General features: G+C 38.3%; 1 protein-coding gene across 1 annotated transcript in view; it reads right to left on the bottom strand.

The window, feature by feature from the left end:
* LOC137257813 (sodium- and chloride-dependent betaine transporter-like) overlaps positions 1-23,695 on the bottom strand; it is a 95,875-nt gene that overhangs the window by 12,096 nt on the left and 60,084 nt on the right. The window contains exons 3-7 of the mRNA XM_067795263.1: positions 7,049-7,274; positions 6,071-6,202; positions 5,475-5,778; positions 4,767-4,899; positions 3,150-3,284 (exon numbers count right to left, since the gene is read on the bottom strand). Of these exons, the coding sequence (XP_067651364.1) occupies positions 3,150-3,284; positions 4,767-4,899; positions 5,475-5,778; positions 6,071-6,202; positions 7,049-7,274 (930 nt within the window). The remainder of the gene's footprint in view (positions 1-3,149; positions 3,285-4,766; positions 4,900-5,474; positions 5,779-6,070; positions 6,203-7,048; positions 7,275-23,695) is intronic.

Below are 23,695 nucleotides of genomic sequence, written 5' to 3'. Positions count from 1 at the left end.
GTTACTAATCTAAACTACCAATAATTAAAATACATCTATTTACAGAACATAGTGCTCACAATTCAACAAAAATTGAATAAATTTCTTCTAAAAAACCAATGAGAACTAACGATGGTAAAAAGATCCTTAACAGTTTTGACAATGAAATATTTATGCCTTGTGATGGAGAATTCAACGTCGCATGATGACCTCTTCAAATCTGGACTGACAAACCAACTAGGTACAACCAATGCAGGGTTTTATTTCATGTAGTTTATTGATACCTACTTGGGGGTCCCACTTCTGCATAAGATCACGGATATAAGATCTAATGGTAGCGTTATAATCAGTGTATGGAATAAGAAGTGGTGTCACAGATTTGTTGAGTGCTGCCTTAGCATCAAGATCGGCGATTGTGTTACCAGAAATGCCTACGTGGCTGGGTAACCAACAAAAGACGATGTCGTATTGGCCAGTAGTGAGATAATTATTGTCATTATTAAAAGTGGATGTTTACAAGAAATATTTTTCAGCTGTAAAAGTAGAGCTGTTATCCGGTAATCTAGAAGATATTGTTCTGGATCCAATGACAGTGGCACAAACCACTGCGCCACCGTCCTTGGATCAATCTGTAAATAAGGATTATAAATGCTATATTTATTTTTTTTGTTGATTATGTTTTTTTATATTGTAATTCATTCGTTTCTGATTTTTTAAATGTAGTTAATGATAGGTCCACTTGGGGCTTAACCATTTGCCAAGAAGGAGAAGAAAGAAGTCGGGAAAGAGCTATATTTTCCAGCTCAATCGAAGAAGCAGCAAGAAATGGCTTCATTCTGAGCCCAAGAGGCAGAACAGGGGAAGACCTTTTGATATACAAATCCTCATCAAGAGGATTATAGACACAATTAAATGGAGGATTAGAAGCTAATTTTGTAATGTATTGTAAAGATATTTTATACGTCGTTGGTTGAGAGAAGGCTCATCAGCTTCGACGTAAAGACTGTCGATAGGAGAGGTTCTAAAAGAACCAAGACCGAGTCTTAGGCCTTGGTGGTACACAGAAGTCACTTCAAAAATGACTTGGTTTCCAGAAACATGGAAACCATCCGTACTGTGGATAATTGCGGAATCCAGTTGGTTTCCGTTCCCTGAAATTCACTGAGTTTCCAACTAGATTCCATTTTGGAATCTGTGATTTTGATATTTCTGTAAATGAAAACCAAAATGAAGCTTAGTTCAGGGGTTTCTTGTTGGTTTTTATATCTGGAATGTGCAATTCTCAGATCTCACTAATGGAAACCAACATAAAAGCACAAAATGTAGTTTCATGTTGGTTTCCATTGCACTGTTTATGTTACTTATTTCAATTGTTTGCCATCCTGACATTAAGATGGTATCCATTCAGTGAAACTGGGTGACCAAGTTTCCAAATAGAATCCATAATGGATACTCTAAGCTCCGAGGACGGAAACTGACACAAAGCTATGGTCATGTGTATACTGTTGGTTTCCATTCCTGACTGAAACCTAGCTTTCACGACGTGTTATAATTCAATCTGAATGTGGCTGGGGAAGGAACAGCAGATTCATATCATTGCTTAGATGACCAAGACAACAAAAGTAAATTCTTGATGCATCATTCGGTGGATATCACAATATTAAATGTGGCTTCAAACTGATGATACAAGAGCAAACGATACTCTTTTTTCCTTCACATTCTTGTTTATTCATGATGTAATGAAGCATCATATTCCACCTACCATGTACACAAACTTCACAATAACCCGACTAAACATGCAAATGGTGAAGTAAAGGACGAATGGCTATAAACGGCCTTTGTCCAGCTACGGGCGCGAGAAACCAGGTTGAAACCTTCAATAAACTCGTACATGGAAACCAACTGGATCCCGCTTGGAGGAGTGGGTAATGAAACTAACTGGAAACCAGCCTCAAATGGTGCAGTTTCAGTTGCATGGAAACCACAAGGAAACTATATGAAACTCCCTGGAAACCAATTGGAAATGTTGGTTTCCATGACGTTTCTTCTCGGTTTCAGTGTTCCGGAAACCAGCTTATTTTTGTAGTGAGTAGTTTTAGGTTGCTTTGACAAGCTCTACCATATACGATGGAGCCGTAGTCAAGTTTAGATCGCAACAGTGATCTATATAAGTGAAGAAGGGTAGTTTGATCCCCTCCCCATTTTGAATTAGAAACAACCTTTAATAAATCGAGTGCCTTCAGGCATTTGGCTTTAAGGGATTTAATATGCGGCAAAAAAGTCAAATGTGAGTCGAAAATAAGTCCCAACACCTTGGCCTCCTTGACCACTTTGAGTGGGGTACCACTTAGAAACAGTTCTGGGTCTTCATGAGGTTTGTATTTACGACAGGTTTTTGATTTAGAAAATTTGAAACCGTTTTCAAGACACCATTTATTTATTTTGTTTAAACAAAGCTGCAGTTGCCGTTCAATGGTATGCATATTTTTACCACGACAAGAAATATTAAAATCATCCACAAATAACGATCCATCAATTGAATCGTTTAAAACTTTTGATAAACTATTTATCTTGATGCTAAAAAGTGTGACAGACAGAATACTGCCTTGTGGAACACCCTGATCCTGATTATAATGATCAGACAGGGTAGAACCCACTCGAAATTGAAACTGTCTGTCATTTAAAAAGTTGGCTATAAATTGAGGTAAACGATCTCGCAAGCCGAAGTCATGTAAGTCTCGTAAAATACCATATTTCCAGGTTGTGTCATATGCTTTTTCGAGATCAAAAAAGATAGACACAGCATGTTGTTTATTAATTAGTGCGTTTTTAACAAATGATTCTAAACGCACTAAATGATCGACAGTACTTCTGTTTTTGCGGAAACCACACTGTATATCAGTTATAAGGTTATTTGTTTCCAAGTACCAAACAAGTCGATTATTTATCATGCGTTCCATGGTTTCGAAAACACAGCTATTTAGTGAAATTGGTAGACTGCGTGATCTTGCAAAATAAAGCTCTTCCTTCTGAAATTTCTAAAATATAACATTTTGTGGAATCACAATGCGAGCTAATTAAGAGGTACTTGAATACGCCTTGACTGTACATTACACTCACTCTAGTCAATCTGACTGCTAAATGAATCGCAGGAAATGTACAACCCATACCTGCCCTGTGAGGAGTTTGCTAAAGTCGGGTTTAAGGTAGTACAGAATCCCATCAACAGCTCCTGGCAGCGAACAGGTTCTGATGAAGATCGCTAGCAGCAATATGTAAGGAAGCAATGCTGTCACATATACAACCTATAACAGAGCAGATGCAATTTGTTTACATAATTTCATATCTTGATATCTATGCAGATATATGACAGATATATGACTGTTGCAACAAGAATATTTTTTAAATCAATTTTGATACCTTTTACATAAGGGATTACACCAAAACGGCAATGATGATCATTATTCTCGTATGTAGACCGATCGAACGAGTCGGAATAACTCGGGCATGCTGCGAAATGTACCTGACTGTCTAAGTAAACTTAGCCCCAGTGTTATTCTTTACACTCCTACACTGGGTCTAACAGCCCCAGTGTTATTCTTTACACTCCTACACTGGGTCTAACAAAACCTAGTAAGAGGTCGCGTCAGGTAACCTTTGAGACTGACCAATCAGAGCACAGCTTACCAAATCGCGAAAGTGGACATTCGCATCTACCTCTTGAACTTTCACTCACGCAAAGGTTTGTACCCGAGCGACTCCGAATGCTGTTTTCACTACGATCGCTTTTGGGTGATGCAGACCGAACACGCCACAACAGCTGCAGTGAATAAACAGTCGCTGAAAATAGCGTTTTAGTTAATGGTAACAATGTCAACAGAAACCAAAAGGCGTATATACTGCCAGTCAAATATTAGTGTTATATGCAGATTTTCGTTTGTTGAGAGATCATTGTCAGTGACCGGTGTATTTTTTAAGTGCCACGAAACTTAAACAGTAGCCGTTGACTGATTGGCTGAATCCGTTTGGTCGTCTCGTATTTGATTGGACGGTCATAGGTCGCTCAAAGGATATCTGACGCCACCTCCTGCCAGGTTTTGTTAGACCTTTACTACGACTGTTAGACCTTTACTAAGACTGCGTCAACTGCGCCACCTGAAATATGAGGATCTTGCAGTTTACAATATGTTTGAGATAAATTTACCACGTGAAGACCACGTGGTGCATGGCATGTTTCAGTTTTATTTATTTGGTGACGATAAGATGTGTTGGGGTACATTTACCGTGTAAAGATCTTGCGGTTCTAGATTGAGACAAATTTATCAGATAAAGATCATGCAATATAATGTATGTTTGAGATACATTTACAATGTGAAGATTCTTTCGTTCAAGGTGTGCTTCATATGTATATATATATATATATATATATATATATATATATATATATATATATATATATATATATATACACACACACATATATATATACAATTTAGTCACATCTCTCTCTCTCTCTCTCTCTCTATATATATATATATATAATATACATTCCAATAGATTGCATGATCTTCACCACACACACATACATACATACATTCATACATACACACACACACGCACACACACACACACACATATATATATATATATATGTATGTGTGTGTGTGTGGTGAAGATCATGCAATTTATTGGAATGTGTGAGTTACATTTACCTTGTAACTCGTTGTACGAATGTGTTGTGAAGATACAGGGAAAATGCCACGTGAACGTCCATTATGTTGTCTTACCTTCCCACTGGCTTTAATTCCAGGAAACAAACTCAGAAAAATCAACACATACGACGCAAATAAACACCCGACGATATGCCACTGAATAGATCCGATTTCGTGTATTCCGCTTGATATATTGAGGACGTTGTACCTGAAAGGGGGCATGTGCGACTCGCGCCATTATTTCGTATTTGAGTCAGTCTTAAATGGAAAGAGCTCTTTGAATACACAACTGTGTTCTATATGCTCTTGAAATATGATAGGTGTCGAAGTCTCCATCATGATTTTGTTGCTAAATGCATCGTAAAACTAAATTCGCTCACTCTCTCTCTTGAAATATGATACACAGCTACTGTTATTTGACAGCTCCAGTTACTTGAAATTACCATTTCGTCTTGTCCCAAACATAGGAAAAGAATTAATATTACGTTTAAAAGTCAAATCAATACACACATCGCGAGTTTCGCAATCATCAATAAGTCCTGCGACAGACTTCCATAAACGTTAGATAAATTCATGGATTGAACACACATAGATTAGTAGTAGGCCGCATGTACATTACATGCTTCAACAGATTGAGATTCTACAGAAAATTAATACACCCACTTTGGGATAATTAGATACCACAGACGTGCACTCAATGGTTCTCTGGGAAATTTACTGAACATGCATACAGTCATTAGCATATATGGTGTATCCCAAACAAATTCAACGCTGCATACTCACTGATAGAACTCCTCTACAGCTGTGTGTGACAAGGTCTTGTTCCTCCACAGTACAGCAACGTCGGTGTCAGTGTCATTGATCCCTGGAGCATCCGTATAGTTCAGGACGTGTGTAGAGTTCATAGAATGTCTTTTTAAAGTAGAGATGTCCTCGACACATAGATCTGTGTTCCACCAGTTAGCACAGGTTGTCCAGGGCAGGACACTTGAACAGGACTTCACCATGTAGTAGATTGGCCAGGCCAGAAGGATTTGATAATATGGCTGGCAAATTGCAACTTGGATGACCGTTCCAATACCAATACCTATAAAGGTGAGTAATCTAGTTGTGAGAATGTTGCAAAACAACTACTGATCAATGAACATTTTAGTGACACCATTACTGACCACGAGTTCAGAAACAGAGATACACTAACACAAATACGTGGTTATTTTGGTGGTTATAAAGATGTAGTTAGTCTCACGTATTCTGCCAATACAATCATATGGCATTGCTCTGCTTGAAAGTAAAACATGAAGATGTACTTTGGGCATCCGCAAACCTCTTTAAACTTTGAGGTACTAATTTTGTAGTTATAGTGGGGCAGACATACAAACCTTTGAGGAGAGGGCAGAAATTCCAGGTTTGTACAGCGCCTTTGCCTGAGAACTGAGCCAGAGAGGCCTCAAGATAAAACACGGGCAAGGCGGCTATAACGATGAACACCAAGAAGGGGATCAGGAAAGCACCTGAAAAGCGTCATGGTTTAAAAAATATACATAATGTTGACACAAGTGTCATCAGGTACTATTTTAGAATTATGCTGTCCACAGCTTGCCAAAGATCTTATTTAGCGATTAGATAGAGACGTTGGTAAAAGTAGGCCACTGAGAATGAAATGATAATAGAGCTTGGTAAATATTAAGAACTGTTACGTTTGTTTTTGTGTGTATTTGCTGTTACGGGAAAGGTGTGATATGAAGTCTGTTGTTAAAGCGTCATCTGGTGTTAAAGAACTGAAATATGTCCCCACTGACATCAATATCCGGTTAGTTTAACAGTTCGTACTAGTAACATGTTTGTGGAACTGTTCATGTGGCAGTGATAAGCAAGATGTGAAACATGTTGCTGCAACTGATGATGTGCCAGTGATAATCAGTATTTGAAACATGTTGCTGCAACTGATGATGTGCCAGTGATAATCAGTATTTGAAACATGTTCTTGTAAATGTTCGTGTGCCATTTATAATCAGTACGTAGTCTCTTTTCGTCACTTTGTCTCAGACGTGAGATGAGATGATGAATTTCAAGTTCCAGACACTAAACACTGTTTTGCTCAGAGTTCGCTCAATATTCTTCGCCATACCCGTCTCACCTCTAGCCTCATGTAAAGGGCATTTTCCTAATAAATGCCAAAATACCTTTATTATTAATAGTAATAATGCAGGTAAATGGATTTTGTAGCATAGATTACAAAGTTATTGAAATCAATGTTTGCCATGTTTGTAAGCAGTGGAAAACATCAGTTTTTTTTATGTTGACAGTCGATTCTGAAATGTACCTTTCATTTTTCGTTGTGGGACATGAGGTCTTACCTCCACCGTTTCTGTTGCAGAGGTAAGGGAATCTCCACAGATTACCAAATCCCACACAGTAGCCTATCATAGACATGATGTAGTCCCATCGAGATGACCAGTGTTCTCTCTTGTGTCTCTCATCGTCACCGGAAGTATCCTCGGCCATCTCCACCAGTCCTACAGCGATGGCTGATGGTGAAGCATCTTTGGGGCCAATATCAGTGAGATCAGAATATGACATCATCTGTAGGTAATATTATTCAGAAATCAGTGAGTGAGTTAATATTTAACTTCACATTCAATTTCAGCCATATCGTGACGAGAACAAAACACCGAAATGGAACATATGTGTATTATAAAAACATGTCGACAAAGGACAGTAAAACAACTACAGTATCACAATTTGAATTACACTAGCATGAAGAGTTAAAACTAATATCAATATGTAGACAATACAATATAAAAAAACAGGCTATAAATCGCCAACAACAGAAGGTAGATCACCATACTAGGGACCATGGGAACTTACAGTACCTTTGCTACCTACATGGACTCTAGTTGGATTTACATCATCCCTTCAGCCGCTGGCAATATCGCAGCCATATCGTGGCGAGAACATACGTGACAAAAAAGAACATCTATGCATATTATGAAGACCCTGTCGACCAAGGACAGTAAAACCACCAAACTATCACAGTTAGTATTAAAACTAGCGTGGAAACTAAAAAAATGATAGTATCACTATTTGTACAGTACAATATTAATACAGGCCATAGATCGCCAACAACAGAGGGTATATCACCATACCAGGGTCCATGGGGACTTACAGTACCTCTGCTACCTGCATGGCCCCTGGTTGGATTTACACCATTCCCTCAGCTGTTGGCGACTGTATGCAGGATTAGCCACAAACTAAAATGACACATATTCTACGATTAAATAAGTGGAAGATTAAATCTGACTTAAACCGTTTTGGGACTTACGTACCCTCTCAGGAGGACAATAATTTTACGGTACCTCAACCCCCTTCGAGGATACAGTCACTAACAATCTTAGCTGCTAATTCAACTTCCAATCATAAAATATTAATCTATTTACAAGTCATGTAATAGGTCTAATTCTTTTAAAAACGCAATGATTAAATGAGCACTAACATTACTAAAAAGATCCTTCATAGTTCTTGATTTTAAATAGCTATCTCTTGTGATGGAATAAGCAACACAGTCAACCAAGACATGCTTGACTGTGATTCTTTCATCACAAGGGATACAAAATGGAGGATCTTCGCCTTTAAACAAATGTTCATGTGTATATCTTGTGTGGCCAATGCGACATCTTCGCATGATGACCTCTTCAAATCTTGACTGACAACCCAAGTAAGTGTAACCAATGTAGGGTTTTATTTCATGTAATCTATTAAAACCTACTTGGGTGTCCCACTTCTTTTGCATCAGAACACGGATGTAAGTTCTAATGCTAGCTTTGTAATCAGTGTATGGTATAAGAAGTGGTGTCACAGATTGTTTGAGAGCTGCCTTAGCAGCAAGGTCAGCCAGTGTAATCCCAGAAATGCCTACGTGGCTGGGTAAGCAACAAAAAACGATGTCGTATTGGCCAGTAGCAAGATCATTATACAATTCAATAATTTCTATTAACTCATTAAGCCCTGGAGCCGCTCCACTGCCCAACACCTGGCACCCCTCGCTGACTGCCTGATTGCTGCGACGAGGTTAATTAGTGCTAATCATGCCTGATTTCCCTGGCAGGTCTCGGATATGACAGGAAACTGTCTAGTCTCACAAACAAGTACTGATTATTTAATTGTGTCGTAAAGATGTAAATAGGAAAGAGGCCGATGTGAATACATATATTACAGCATTTCATGTAATTTATTACCTGTATCTCTCATACCCCTTTGCCAGTGTGTGCTGTATTTTTATCAACACCTACGCGGTGTTTGTACGTACGAGATGAACAAACATACAAATTCCTCCTGTCTCTCTCATCGTATGGACTGAATTATAATATATTATTTGTAATAGTGTTTGAAAAGAGGGGGGGCTTGCATTATAATCGTCTAGATTTTTTGCCAATACATTGCTCGTGCTTACTGACTATTTCAAGGAAAGTATCAATAGGTGTGTAAGTAACATGGAACATATAGAGATTTATAGTTTGTCACTTTGTTCATCTTAACTTAACGCTGCAAACATACATCACCATTCATACACATATATAGTGCATGATACATTTATCAGTACTCGATGCTAAACAAAGCTCCCCGTCACGTGAAGGGATAAAATATCCCGAATGTAACGCATTATATCTCAGTTACTCATTATATTGGCTGATATTTTGACCAATCGTATCGTGAGAACCTGTCACATAGGAAGGGCAAGGTGATGGGGCGTGGCCTAAATTGCTGAAGAGCACGTTTGGACACTCAAAGTGATAGGGTAGAGATTGATTATTGGCTTTATCGTTGACCAATGACTATGTTGTGTTTCGGCTGTATCAACTATCATGCAACAATTTGTGTATTGTAAACATAACATCAGTTACTGTAATGATGCATGAAAGAAACACATAAGACATATGGGAGTAGACTGACACTATGATGAGTGTATTCGTTCTCAGATGGTGAACACACATGTCTTAGTTTTTTGGAAATGTAAAAGAATGACGACTGAAATGCAACAATTGAAGAGAATGAGTGAATTTAGTTTTACAGCGATTTTAGCTATATTCCAGCAGTATCGTGCGGGCTTAACACATTGTGCCTAACAACTGACAAGAATGGTATACGGTACTATTTGTACAACACAACTAGTGCATAAAGCGTTATCGTCCTTGGAACAAGTCTTTATGGTAGACCTCAAAACAGTCAACGCACAAAAACACATCACAGCTTGAACATCTGCATTTGATGTCTCGACGTTTGCCAGTCCGTTTCATTGTATGTAAGACATACTTAAACCAAATGATGTCCCTCTCATATCATTGTGAGAGATTAAATTGTTCAAAACATCTATGTCAATGGCAGTAAAGACGAATTTACGCACATGCCTAATAATCTATGCAAGAAGCGTTTTCGCTGATACATAGCTAGTGTATACTGAATATTTTAAGGAAAGTACTAATAAGCTAGTCTGTGACTTACATATAACAGATTCACAGTTTGTCGCTTTGGTTCATCTAGATTTAACGCAGAAAATATACGAACATACATGCATACATGTTGTATAATGCTATTCCTTGCACATACATAAGACAAAGGGTCATGGGATGGGCGTCATCAAAGTTCCCGAATAGAACTTTTTGTATCTTAACTGTTCAATATCGTCCCTGATTTGTTATCTATGACCAATCGTATCATGAGATACCTGTCACACTGGAAATGACAGGTGATGGGGCGTGGGCTAAATTTCTGAAGAGTACGTTCGGTCACTAGACAGCTTGGATACAGATTGACTATTGGTTAGATCGTTGACCAATCGATATGCTAGATTTCGGCTTTATCAACTCTAGCTATCATGAAAAACTTTGTGTATCGTGAACATACATAATCGTAAGGATGCCTGAAATGTACACGTAGGACTAACAAGCACTTTGACGAGTTTATTTTTTTTCTAAGCGCTCAAAGCGCTACAATCCGACTATTTTTACCCCGGATAACCCAATGCAATCATTGAGTAGAGATAGTATTTATTTGCATATATTTTTTGCGCACACTGCTTGTACATCAAACATAATGGCTTGCTGAACATTTCAATATAATCTGTACATTGTTATGAATAAATATCATAATTCAAGTACATGTATTATAGAATTCAAAAAAGTAACACGATACTGATTTATTGTGATGTATACACTTGTAGTTGAATCTCCCCAAATATTTATGAAGATGGGCATACTTATACTTGTTTTGAAAGGAAACGAGGTTCAGAAGATTGGCAATGGGCGTGACTCCACAAAACAGGTTGTCCAATGATGTAAGAGCGCATAAGTTTGTTTTACATTTGTCACCGGACAAAAGTTTACCTGGACATGCTTTCGACCAGAGGCTAGCGCTGTTATTTTGAGGTTGAAGGAGGTGTTCATATATTTAGTGTTGTCTGATTGATGATTATACGCATCAAATCCATAACTGATATATTCTCCTTTTATTGACGATGGATCTGATACACGTGATCATTACACAGGATAAGATAATTACAGAGATCAAATACAAACGTTTCTTACACAATGCTTATGTAAATTGCATTGAAAAATCACATTTCAAATAAGTATGAAACAGCTTGAACAAAATACCCCAGTTACCTTTGTATGGTTTATGTGTACTATATGTGTGTATTATGAGTAGATGCAAGAGTTATCACTTCATATTCGATTGTGTATTATTCTCAACTTTAAAAATCAATAGTCGCAAATGAATTAGGTCTAAATTAGTAACTTGGTTTATTTCAAATACGATTCATTATATGAACTATTACAATGAATGAATGATTTAATTTAGAAGGTTTCGTAACCTTGTCACCGTTAATTCAATCAATGTGCAAACAGAGTATCTTAGTATTCACTCCCAATGACGAGTAACAAACACGTACCTCCTGTAACAACATCTCATAATCCCTTTTCCCGCAGACATGTGTTCATTTGCCTGTATAAGCCCCCGACATTGCAAGCAATTGTTATCAAAACACATTATAATTAATAGTTCCTCTGATTAACACAGAAAGTAATCTCTCTCGTAAGAAAGGCTAATCTTTGATCATTACTGCTAAATTGATTGAAATTATAGATACAGTACGAATTTAAAATGCAAAACCCCAATACGCGGCTCTCGCTGAATGAGAGGTCCTTTTCATAACCCCCAATATGCGGCTCTCGCTGAATAAGAGGTGCTTTATATTACCCCCAATACGCGGCTCTCGCTGTGAGAAGCTAATTAATTTGCCGCATATATGCGGCTCTCGGCCTTAATGAGTTAAAAGTGGATGTTTGCAAGAAATATTTTAAATAGCCTGAAGGCAAGAAAGAGAGTCTGAATAGATTATATATTGTTTACGTTTGGGGTGTCTTTGAATTGAGTGAGTGAGTTAATTTTTAACGTCACATCGGCAATATTTCAGCCATATCGTGACGGGAACAAACCACTGAAAAGGAATATATGTGTGTTATAAAACCTGTCGACAAAGGACAGTAAAACAACTACAGTATCACAATTTGAATTAAAACTAGCTTGGAAAGTTAAAACTAATATCAATATTCAGACAATACAATATAAAAAACAGGCTATAGATCGCCAGCAACAGAAGGTAGATCACCATACTAGTGACCATGGGGACTTACAGTACCTTTGCTACCTGCATGGGCCCTAGTTGGATTTACAACATCCCTTCAGCCGCTGGCGAGTGTACAATATGCTAGCCAAAATTAAAACAACAGGAATACTACGATTAAAAGCCTGGTAGACTTAAATTTACTATGAATGTTTTTGGACTTACGTACCCTCTCAGGAGGACAATATTTTTACAATACTTCAACCCCCTTTGAGGGTACAGCCACTAACAATTCTAGTTACGAATCCAAACTACCAATTATTAAAATACATCTTTTTACAGAAACATATTGCTCACAATTCAATCAAAAAATCAATTTCTTTTAAAAAACCAATAATTAAATGAAAACTAACGCTGGTAAAAAGATCCTTCATCGTTTTAACTGTAAAATACATATCCTTTGTGATGGAGAATTCGACACAGTCAAGCAGAATATGCTTGACCGTGACTCTCTCATCACAAGGGATACAAAATGGAGGATCCTCACCTTTTAACAGGTATGCATGGGTATATCTAGTGTGGCCAATACGACATCGTCGTAGTATGACCTCTTCAAATCTGGACTGACAACCCAAGTGGGTATAACCAATGTAAGGTTTTATCTCATGTAATTTATTTATACGAACTTGGGTGTCCCACTTCTTCTGCATCAGATCACGGATGTAAGATCTAATTGTAGCTTTATAATCAGTATAGGGAATATGAAGTGGTGTCACAGATTTGTGTAGCGCTGCCTTAGCAGCAAGGTCAGCCAAAGTGTTACCTGAGATTCCAACATGGCTGGGTAACCAACAGAAGACGATGTCGTATTGGCCAGTCGCAAGATAGTTATAAAGTTCAATAATTTCTATTAAAAGTGGATGTTTTCATGCTAGGTGTTTAATAGCCTGAAGGCAAGAAAGAGAGTCTGAATAGATTATGTATTGTTTATGTTTAGGATGTCTTTGGATATATTTAAGAGCTGTTAATATGGCGTTAGCTTCTGCTGTAAAAATAAAACTATTATCTGGTAATCTAGACGATATTGTTCTGGATCCAATTACAGTGGCACAAGCCACTGCGCCACCGTCCTTGGATCCATCTGTAAATAAGGATTTATAATTGCTATATTTATGTTTCAATTGATCATATTCTTGTTTGTATTGTAATTCATTAGTTTCTGATTTTTTAAAGGTAGTTAATGTTAGGTCGACTTGTGGCCTAACCAACTGCCAAGGAGGAGAAGAAAGAAGACGGGAAGGAGCTATGTTTTCCAGCTCAATGCCAGCCGAAGAAAGAAAGGGTTTAATTCGGTGCCCGAGAGGTGGAACAAGAGAAGACTTTTTGTTGTACAAGTCCTCGTAGAGAGGATTGAAAACACAGTTACATGCAGGGTTAGATTCGTTAGAGTATAGCTTTGTTATGTATTGTAAAGATAATTTTATACGGCGTTGTGTAAGAGATGGTTCATCGGCTTCACCATACAGACTGTCAACAGGAGAGGTTCTAAAGGACCCAAGACAAAGTCTTAAACCTTGATGATGAACAGAATCTAATAATTTTAAGTTGCTGTTGCAGGCTCCACCATATACGATGGAGCCATAATCAAGTTTAGAACGCACAAGTGATCGATATAGATGGAGGAGGGTAGTTTGATCACCTCCCCATTTAGAATTTGATACCACTTTCAACAAATCAAGGGCTTTCAGGCATTTAGTTTTCAGAGATCTAATATGAGGCAGAAACGTTAGGTGTGAGTCAAAAATTAATCCCAAGAACTTGGCCTCCTTGACAACTTTAATGGGAGTGCCATCTAGAGATAGTTCAGGGTCTTTATGTGGTTTATATTTACGACAAAAATGTATGCAATTAGTTTTGGATTTAGAAAATTTAAAACCGTTTTCAAGACACCATTTATTTATTTGGTTTAAACACAACTGCAACTGCCGCTCTATGGTATTCATATGTTTACCACGACAAGAAATATTAAAATCATCCACAAATAACCAACCATCAATAGAATCATTTAAAACTTTCGATAAACTATTTATCTTTATACTAAAGAGTGTGACAGACAAAATACTGCCTTGTGGAACACCCTGATCCTGATTGTAATGATCAGACAGGGTAGAGCCCACTCGGACTTGAAATTGTCTATCATTTAAAAAGTTGGCTATGAATTGCGGCAAACGACCTCGCAAACCGAAGTCATGTAAGTCTCTTAAAATACCATGTTTCCAAGTTGTGTCATATGCTTTTTCTAAATCAAAAAAGATAGACACAGCGTGTTGTTTTTTAATTAGTGCGTTTTTAACAAATGATTCTAAACGCACTAGGTGATCGACAGTACTTCTATTTTTACGGAAACCACATTGTATATCAGTGATAAGGTTATTAGTTTCCAAGTACCAAACAAGTCGATTATTTATCATGCGTTCCATGGTCTTGCAAATACAGCTAGTTAGTGAAATAGGTCGATAATTGGACGGATCGGTATGATCACGTCCAGGTTTAGGTATTGGTACTACTATAGCATCACGCCATGAAGACGGAAATTTCCCGGAAGTCCAAATATCATCAAAAATAGAAAAGAGTGCCTCTAAACAGGACTCTGGTAAGTGCTTCAGGAGCTGATAATGAATGTTATCAGCTCCTGTAGCAGTGTCATGAGCTTGGTCAAGAGCAGTATGGAGTTCATGAATAGAAAATGTTTCATTATAATCTTCCCCATTATCTGAGTTGAAATTAATACTTCTTTTCTCTTGTTGTCTTTGATACTGTTGGAATTTAGGTACATAATCAGAAGAGGAATATTGTTTAGCAAGGGTTTCACCCAGTTTATTAGCAATATCTGATTTATCAGTAAGCAATTGGTTTCCATGTCTAAGATGATGGACAGTAGATTTAGTACCTTTACCCTTAATTTTCTGGACCATGTGCCATACCTTGGACATGGGTGTCCGAGAATGTATTTTGGATACATAATTTTGCCAAAATTGGCGTTTGTTCTGTTTAAAAGTACGCCGTGCTTTAGCATTTAAAATTTTAAATTTATTTAAATTATGAACCATAGGATGGCGACGGAAATAATGTTCTGCCTTTTTCCTTGCCTTCCTAGCTTGTTTGCATTCATCACTGAACCATGGTTTTCGGATATGTGGAACTGCAGAGGACTTTGGTATACATTCATCAGCTATGGAGTTCAGTTCATCAGAAAAGCATTTAATAGCATCTGGAACGTCAATGAAAAGTTCAGGTTTAAGGTTTTCAGCACACAGTGTTTCATATAAAGCCCAGTTAGCCTTTTAAAATTCCGCCTTGATGATGGAGGAACATCACATGGAGTTACAGATTTTAGTATAGTAGGAAAATGGTCACTTCCACAGAGGTCATCGTGGACTGACCATTCGAATTCATTTAATAGTTCTGAATTTGTGACTGACAAGTCGAGAGCAGAATAAGTTCCTGTACCAGGATGTAAATATGTATTGGAGCCATCATTATAAATACATAAATCATTATCTGAGCAAAATTCCTCCAGTACTTTACCTTTACCATTTATTGTTGCACTACCCCAGAGTGGGTTGTGTCCATTTAAATCGCCCATAATAATGCAGGGCTATGGGAGTTGATCATATAGAGCTTGAAGATCGAGTTTGTGAAACGTTGAAGACGGAGAAACATACAGAGAACACAATGTAAACGCAACGTGCAAAGTTAGTCGCACTGCAACAGCCTGAAGATTAGTAGTAAGTGTAACTGGGCTATGGATAACGTTCTGTTTAACTAGAATGGAAGACCCTCTAGTGGCCCTGTCACCCTTAGGCGAAAAACAATGGTATGCACTGAACGAACGTAGGTTAAGAACATCTGTCTCTTTCAAATATGTCTCCTGCAGACAAAACGCTGAGGGTGATAAATCTTGGATTAAAAGTTGTAATTCATCGAAATTATTCCTTAGTCCCCTACAGTTCCATTGTATAATAGGATTATGATAATCTATCGCTTGGGAGGATTTATTGGGGATCTTCCCCGTACCTTTTTGGCGGGCGACAAGCTGTGTGCCCTGGAGCGGACGTTTTCAGTCACGTCCATGTCCTCAAGGGATCCATATTTGTTGTATAAATTGATTTTATTGTCTGACCCTTTGGGGGCTCTACCACTAAGTTTTTTCAAAGAATCTGGCTTTGTAACCTTTGCCTTTAGAGAGTTGTTTAGACTTGTAGGCTGAGATGATGCGTTAAGATCAGAGGATGTTTCACATTGGCTTTGAGATGTACTAGGGACTGATTCTGTTGTTTGGGTAGATATTGCAGGTGAGAATATCAGAGGAGATTCCGTTTTAACCCAGGTCAGGTTTGTCTGACAGCATACAGATGACGTTGTTGTTTTAGCGGTTACTGCTTCTGACGATGTTCTGGTGATAGAAGCATAGCTCTCCTTATGTTCTGAGCTTTGAACTAGCTTTTTAGCTTCCGCAAAACTAACGTTTTGAGTGAATTTGATCCTATTTATCTCCATTTGATGTTTCCAAACAGGACAACTTTTAGAGTAGGAGGAGTGGTCACCCGCACAGTTTGTACATTTTTTAACATTACTGTCACAATCTTCTGTTGTATGTGTCTTTTCGCCACAGTGAGCACATACAACAGACAATGTGCAAGTATTGACGCCATGACCGAACTTTTGACATTTAAAACACCGCAAAGGGTTTGGAATGTACATGTCCACATTGATGTTACAATAACCTGCTTTAAGAGATTTTGGAGCAGTTGGTGAGGAAAAGGAGAACAGGTAAGTATTGGTGTTATAGTTACAACATCATTCTTCCGGATTGTGAAACGTTTTACATTGAGTTCACCCTGATCTTTCATCTCAGAGATGATGTCATATCCGCAAACAATCGGTCACGATCTCTGATGATTCCCTTGCTCGTATTGAGTGTTTTATGAGCCGTAACCGTGACTGGAACGCCGACAAACAATTCTGTGCTCATAAGGTTTGTGGCTTGTTGCCTTTTCCCACATTCAACCAACAAAGCACCGGAACGCAAACGTCTAATATTCTTGACATCACCTGCAAGGCCCTGTATACCCTTGGATATGGCAAAAGGGTTAAACTTTAATGGAGTCTTGTCAACAGTTTCAATTACAAGAAATCGTGGCCAGTATTCAATTGACGTGGGCAGTCTTTGATCAGTATCAATTGGGTCAGTGTCTAGTTGTCGTTTGGTTTTTTTAGGAGGGTTTTCATAAGCCATGGTTAATTTCCAATAGTTCGTCATCCGAGCTCCCCACCCACCACGGAGTATCACAAGGACAATGCTAAAAACAAGTGGGTCTCCAACTTGCAGCACCAAGGATACTCGGATGATATACTCCAGCAGAAGAGTCATTAATAACACATCTACCAGATTGGCCCATGAGCCACCGCCTTCTGGCATAAGATTCTAGGCAAAGTGCAAAACATCATACATCAAAATCATAAACATGTTTAGAGAATAATTCTGCCAAGACCACAAGTAACACATTTTCCAAACAGATTAGTGTATTGACAAAAAATTGAGTCCATACACAGGGCTTGGCGTGACCAGCCGATTGATAGAATCGGGCCGATTCAACCACCCGTCTAGGTGAAGTAAGGGCCAAAGTGGTGTGTTGGGCACATGGAACGCAGTTTAAAGCCCAACTGCCCTCAACCACCAGGATCCCGTCCTCCACCGACACGGGACGCAACCCACGGCAAACAGGTTGCCCAATTTAGTCGCCTCTTACGACAAGCAATGGGGTGCTGTGGACACATTCTGCCCCGGGTCCACACGGGAGAAGAGCACTTAGCGTTACCCAGCACCCACCACGAGGAGGTGGCTCTTCATGGGTGCCTTTCGATTTAGAAAATTTAAAGCCGTTTTAAAAAAACCAAAAAAGATAGACACAGCATGTTGTTGATTAATCAGCGCATTTTTCACAAATGATTCTAAACGCACAAAGTGATCGACAGTACTTCTGTTTTTTCGGAAACCACATTGTATGTCTGTGATAAGGTTATTTGTTTCGAAGTACCAAACAAGTCGATTATTTATCATGCGTTCCATGGTCTTGCAAACACAGCTTGTTAGTGAAATAGGTCGATAATTGGACGGATCCGTATGATCACGTCCAGGTTTAGGTATTGGTACTACACGCCATGACGGAGGAAAGTTATTCGATGTCCAAATATCATCAAAAATATTGAGATGAGTTTCTAGGCAGGATTCTGGTAAGTGCTTCAGGAGTTGATAATGAATGTTATCAGCTCCTGTAGCAGTATCATGAGCTTGATCAAGAGCAGTGTGGAGCTCGTGAATAGAACGTTTCATTATAATCTTCTCCATTATCTGAGTTGAAATTAATAGTTTTCTTTTCATGTTCTTGTTGATACTGCTGGAATTTAGGTAAATAATTAGAAGAGGAAGAGTGTCTAGCGAGAGTTTCGCCCAGTTTATTTGCGATATCTGATTTATCAGTAAGTAACTGATCTCTATGTTTAAGATGATGGACAGTAGGTCTAGTACCTTTACCTTTAATTTTTTGGACCATGTTCCATACCTTGGACATGGGTGTCCGAGAATTTATTTTGGATACATAATTTTGCCAAGATTGGCGTTTGTTCTGTTTAAACGTACGCCGGGCTTTAGCATTTAAAATTTATTTAAATTATGCACCATAGGATGGCGACGGAAATAATGTTCTGCTTTTTTCCTTGCCTTCCTAGTTTGTTTGCTCCCATCGTTGAACCATGGTTTTCTTATGTGTGGAACTGCAGAGGACTTTGGTATACATTCATCAGCTATGGAATTCAGTTCATCAGAAAAGCATTTAATAGCATCAGGAACGTCAATAAAACCTTCAGGTTTAAGGTTTTCAGCACACAGTGTTTCATATAAAGCCCAGTTAGCCTTTTAAAATTTCGTTTTGATGATGGAGGAACATCGGATGGAGTTACAGCTTTTAATACAGTAGGAAAATGGTCACTTCCACAGAGGTCATCGTGGACTGACCATTCAAATTCATTCAGTAGTTCTGAATTTGTCAATGACAAGTCAAGAGCAGAACTGGTACCTGACCCAGGGTGTAAATATATGTTGGAACCATCATTATAAATACATAAATCATTGTCAGAACAAAAGTCCTCCAACAATTTCCCTTTAGTGTTTGTAGTTACACTCCCCCTGAGTGGGTTGTGCCCATTTAGATCTCCCATTATAATACAGGGCTTCGGGGTTGGTCATATAGAGCTTGAAGATCAGTTTCGGCAAACAACGAAGACGGTGAAATATAAAGAGAGCATAGCGTAAACGCTACATGTAAAGTAATTCTCACGGCAACAGCCTGTATATTAGTATTAAGTGGAACAGGGCTTTGAATAACGTTTTATCTGACTAGAATGGATGATCCGCCAGTGGCCTTATCACCTGGAGGTGAAAAACAATGATATGCATTAAAATGACGAAGGTCAAATGTATCTGTTTGTTTTAAATATGTCTCTTGGAGACGTAACGCTGAAGGTGCAAAAGCTTGGACTAATAGCTGTAATTCATGTAAATTAGTCCTCAATCCTCTGCAGTTTCACTGTATAATATTATTGGAATAAATGTTTGGGGGATTTATTGGGGATCTACCCCGCACTCTTTAGGAGGGCGACAAGCTATGTGCCCTAGAATGGACGTTTTCAGAAACGTCCATATCTTCAAGAGACCCATATTTATTGAACAATTGAATTTTGTTCTGTGACCCTTTAGGAGCTCTGCCACTTTGTTGTTTTGAAGCATCAGGCTTTAGCTTCGGTTTACTTTTTACCGTTTGTTGACTATCAGCTGTCGATTGAGACTTTGAGTGTGACTGAGATGATGATTTGTTATCACAAGAAGACTTTGATGTACTAGGAAGTGATTCCTCAGTCTGAGATGACATAGTAGGGGATAAAAGCTGTGGAGAATCGCAGTTGACCCAAGTCAAGGTAGTTTGGCAGCCTCTAGATGATTTTGTTATTTTAGATCTGGACTCAGATGGTGGTTTTGCGACTGCAGCATAGCTTTCTGTAAGGTCAGATCTCTTCACCAGTTTTTTTGCTTCAGAAAAAGAGATGTTTTGGGTATACTTTATTCTGTTTATTTCCATTTGCTCTTTCCATATTGGACACTGTTTCGAAGAAGCAGAATGGTCGCCTGAGCAGTTGGTGCATTTTTTAAAGTCACTGTCACAATCTTCTGTTGTGTGTGTCTTCTCACCATATTTCTGGCATTTAAAACACCTGAGCGGGTTGGGGATGTAGGTATCAACCTGAATATTACAGTAGCCTGCCTTCACTGATTTGGGTGCATTTGGAGAGGAAAAAGTAAACAGATACGTATTGGTTTTGATGGTTTCGTTGTTTCTCCGGGTTGAAAAGGGCTTGACGTAGAGTACACCTTCATCCTTCATTTCAGATCCTATATCAAGTTCCGGTATATCATCATCAAACAATCGGTCTCGATCCCTAACAATACCTTTGCTTGTGTTCAGGGTTTTGTGAGCAGACACCGTGACGGGAATGAGTGAGTGAGTGAGTGAGTTAATACTTAACGTCACATTGGCAATATTTCAGCCATATCGTGACGAGAACATTTTGATACTGAAATGAAATATGTATACATTATAAAATCCTGTCGTCAAAGGACAGTAAAACCACTAGAGCATCACATTTACAATTAAAACTAGTGTGGAGAGTTAAAACAATTACCACTATTCGGACAATACAACATAAAATACGGGCTGTAGATCGCCAACAACTGAAGGTAGATCACCATACAAGGGACCATGGGGACTTACAGTACTTCTGCTACCTGCATGGACCCCAGATGGATTTACACCATCCCTTCAGCCGTTGGCGATTATACTGAAAGTTAGCCATTATTAAAAACAACAAATATACTACGATTAAAAGTTTGGTCGTACTAAATTTACATAGAATGTTTTAGACTTACGTACCCTCTCAGGAGGACAATAATTTTACAATACTTCAACCCCCCTCGAGGGCACAGCCACTAACAATCTCAGTTATTAATCTAGACTACCAATAATAAAATATTTATCTATTTACAATTCTGATAACAAATCTAATTCTTTTAAGAAGGCAATAATTAAATGAGAGCTGGTATGAGTAAAAAGATCAATCATATTTCGTGAATTAAAATACTGATCCCTTGTGACGGAATACTCTACACAGTCAAGCAGGATATGCTTGACTGATTCTTTCATCACAAGGGATGCAGAACGGAGGATCCTCACCTTTCAAAAGGTGTTCATGAGTATATCGTGTATGGCCAATACGACATCGCCGCAAAATGACCTCTTCAAATCTGGACTGACAACCCAAGTGGGTATACCCAATATATGGTTTAATTCCATGTAATTTATTTACACCCACTTGGGTGTCCCACTTCTTCTGCATCAGATCACGGGTATAAGATCTAATGGTAGCTTTGTAATCAGTGTAGGGAATAAGAAGTGGTGTCACAGATTTGTTGAGTGCTGCCTTAGCAGCAAGATCGGCCATTGCGTTACCAGAAATGCCTACGTGACTGGGTAACCAACAAAAGACGATGTCGCATTGGCCAGTAGCAAGATTATTATACAATTCAATAATATCAATTAAAAGTGGATGTTTACAAGATAGGTTTTTAATAGCCTGAAGGCAAGAAAGAGAATCTGAATAAATTATATATTGTTTATGTTTAGTGTGTCTTTGAATATGTTTGAGAGCCGATAATATGGCGTTTGCTTCTGCTGTAAAAATAGAACTATTATCTGGTAATCTAGAAGATATTGTTCTGGATCCAATGACAGTGGCACAAGCCACTGCACCACCGTCCTTGGACCCATCTGTAAATAAGGATTTATAATTGCTATATCTATGCTTCAATTGATTAAATTCTTGTTTATATTGTAATTCAGTAGTTTCTGATTTTTTAAATGTGGCTAGTGTTAGGTTGACTTGTGGCCTAACTAACTGCCAAGGAGGAGAAGAAAGAAGACGGGAAGGTGCTATATTGTCCAGCTCAATGCCGGCAGCAGAAATAAACGATTTAATTCTGTGGCCTAAAGGCGGAACAAGAGAAGTTTTTCTGTTGTACCGTTCCTCAAAAAGGGGATTAAAGATGCAGTTATAGGCAGGGTTTGACTGATTGGAATGTAGTTTTGTCACGTACTGTAAGGCTAATTTTAAACGGCGTTGGTCAAGGGATGGCTCATCAGCCTCGACGAAGAGGCTCTCAATGGGTGACGTTCGAAAGGAGCCAAGACAAAGTCTTAGACCTTGATGATGGACTGAATCTAAAAGTTTAAGGTTACTTTTGCAGGCTCCACCATATACAATTGAGCCATAGTCAAGTTTAGAGCGGACAAGTGATCTATGTAAGTGAAGGAGAGTAGTCTGATCCCCTCCCCACTTTGAAATGGATACAACTTTTAACAAATCGAGCGCCTTGAGGCATTTAGCTTTAAGAGATTTAATATGTGGCAGAAATGTTAAATGGGAATCAAAAATTAAGCCCAAGAACTTGGCCTCCTTTACCACCTTGATGGGAGAGCCATTTAAGGTTAGCTCTGGGTCCTTATGAGGTTTATATTTTCTACAGAAGTGTATACAATTAGTTTTGGATTTAGAAAATTTAAATCCGTTTTCAAGACACCAGTTATTTATTTTATTTAAACACAACTGTAATTGCCGTTCAATGGTGCGCATATTTTTACCACGACAAGAGATATTAAAATCATCCACGAATAATGATCCATCAATTGAATCATTTAAAACCTTTGATAAACTGTTGATCTTAATACTAAATAATGTGACAGACAAAATACTGCCTTGAGGGACACCCTGATCCTGATTGTAATGATCAGACAGGGTAGAACCCACTCGGACTTGAAATTGCCTGTCTTGTAAAAACTGTGATATAAAAAGAGGTAAACGACCTCTCAAACCAAAATCATGTAAATCCTTTAAAATGCCATGCTTCCACGTGGTATCATAAGCTTTCTCGAGATCAAAGAAAATTGATACAGCATGTTGTTTATTTACTATAGCATTTTTCACAAAGGATTCTAAACGTACCAAATGATCAATGGTACTGCGATTTTTCCTGAAACCACATTGAATATTTGTAATAAGGTTGTTGGTTTCAAGATACCATGTTAATCTATTATTTACCATTCGCTCCATGGTTTTACATACACAACTCGTTAAGGAGATTGGTCTGTAATTAGATGGATCAGTATGATCTCGACCAGGCTTTGGTATTGGGACTACAATGGCATTACGCCAG

The sequence above is a fragment of the Haliotis asinina genome, chromosome 12 (genome assembly GCF_037392515.1).
Source record: "Haliotis asinina isolate JCU_RB_2024 chromosome 12, JCU_Hal_asi_v2, whole genome shotgun sequence".
In the NCBI taxonomy this organism is placed as follows: Eukaryota; Metazoa; Mollusca; class Gastropoda; order Lepetellida; family Haliotidae; genus Haliotis; species Haliotis asinina.
This window is presented reverse-complemented; position numbering and strand designations above follow the sequence as displayed.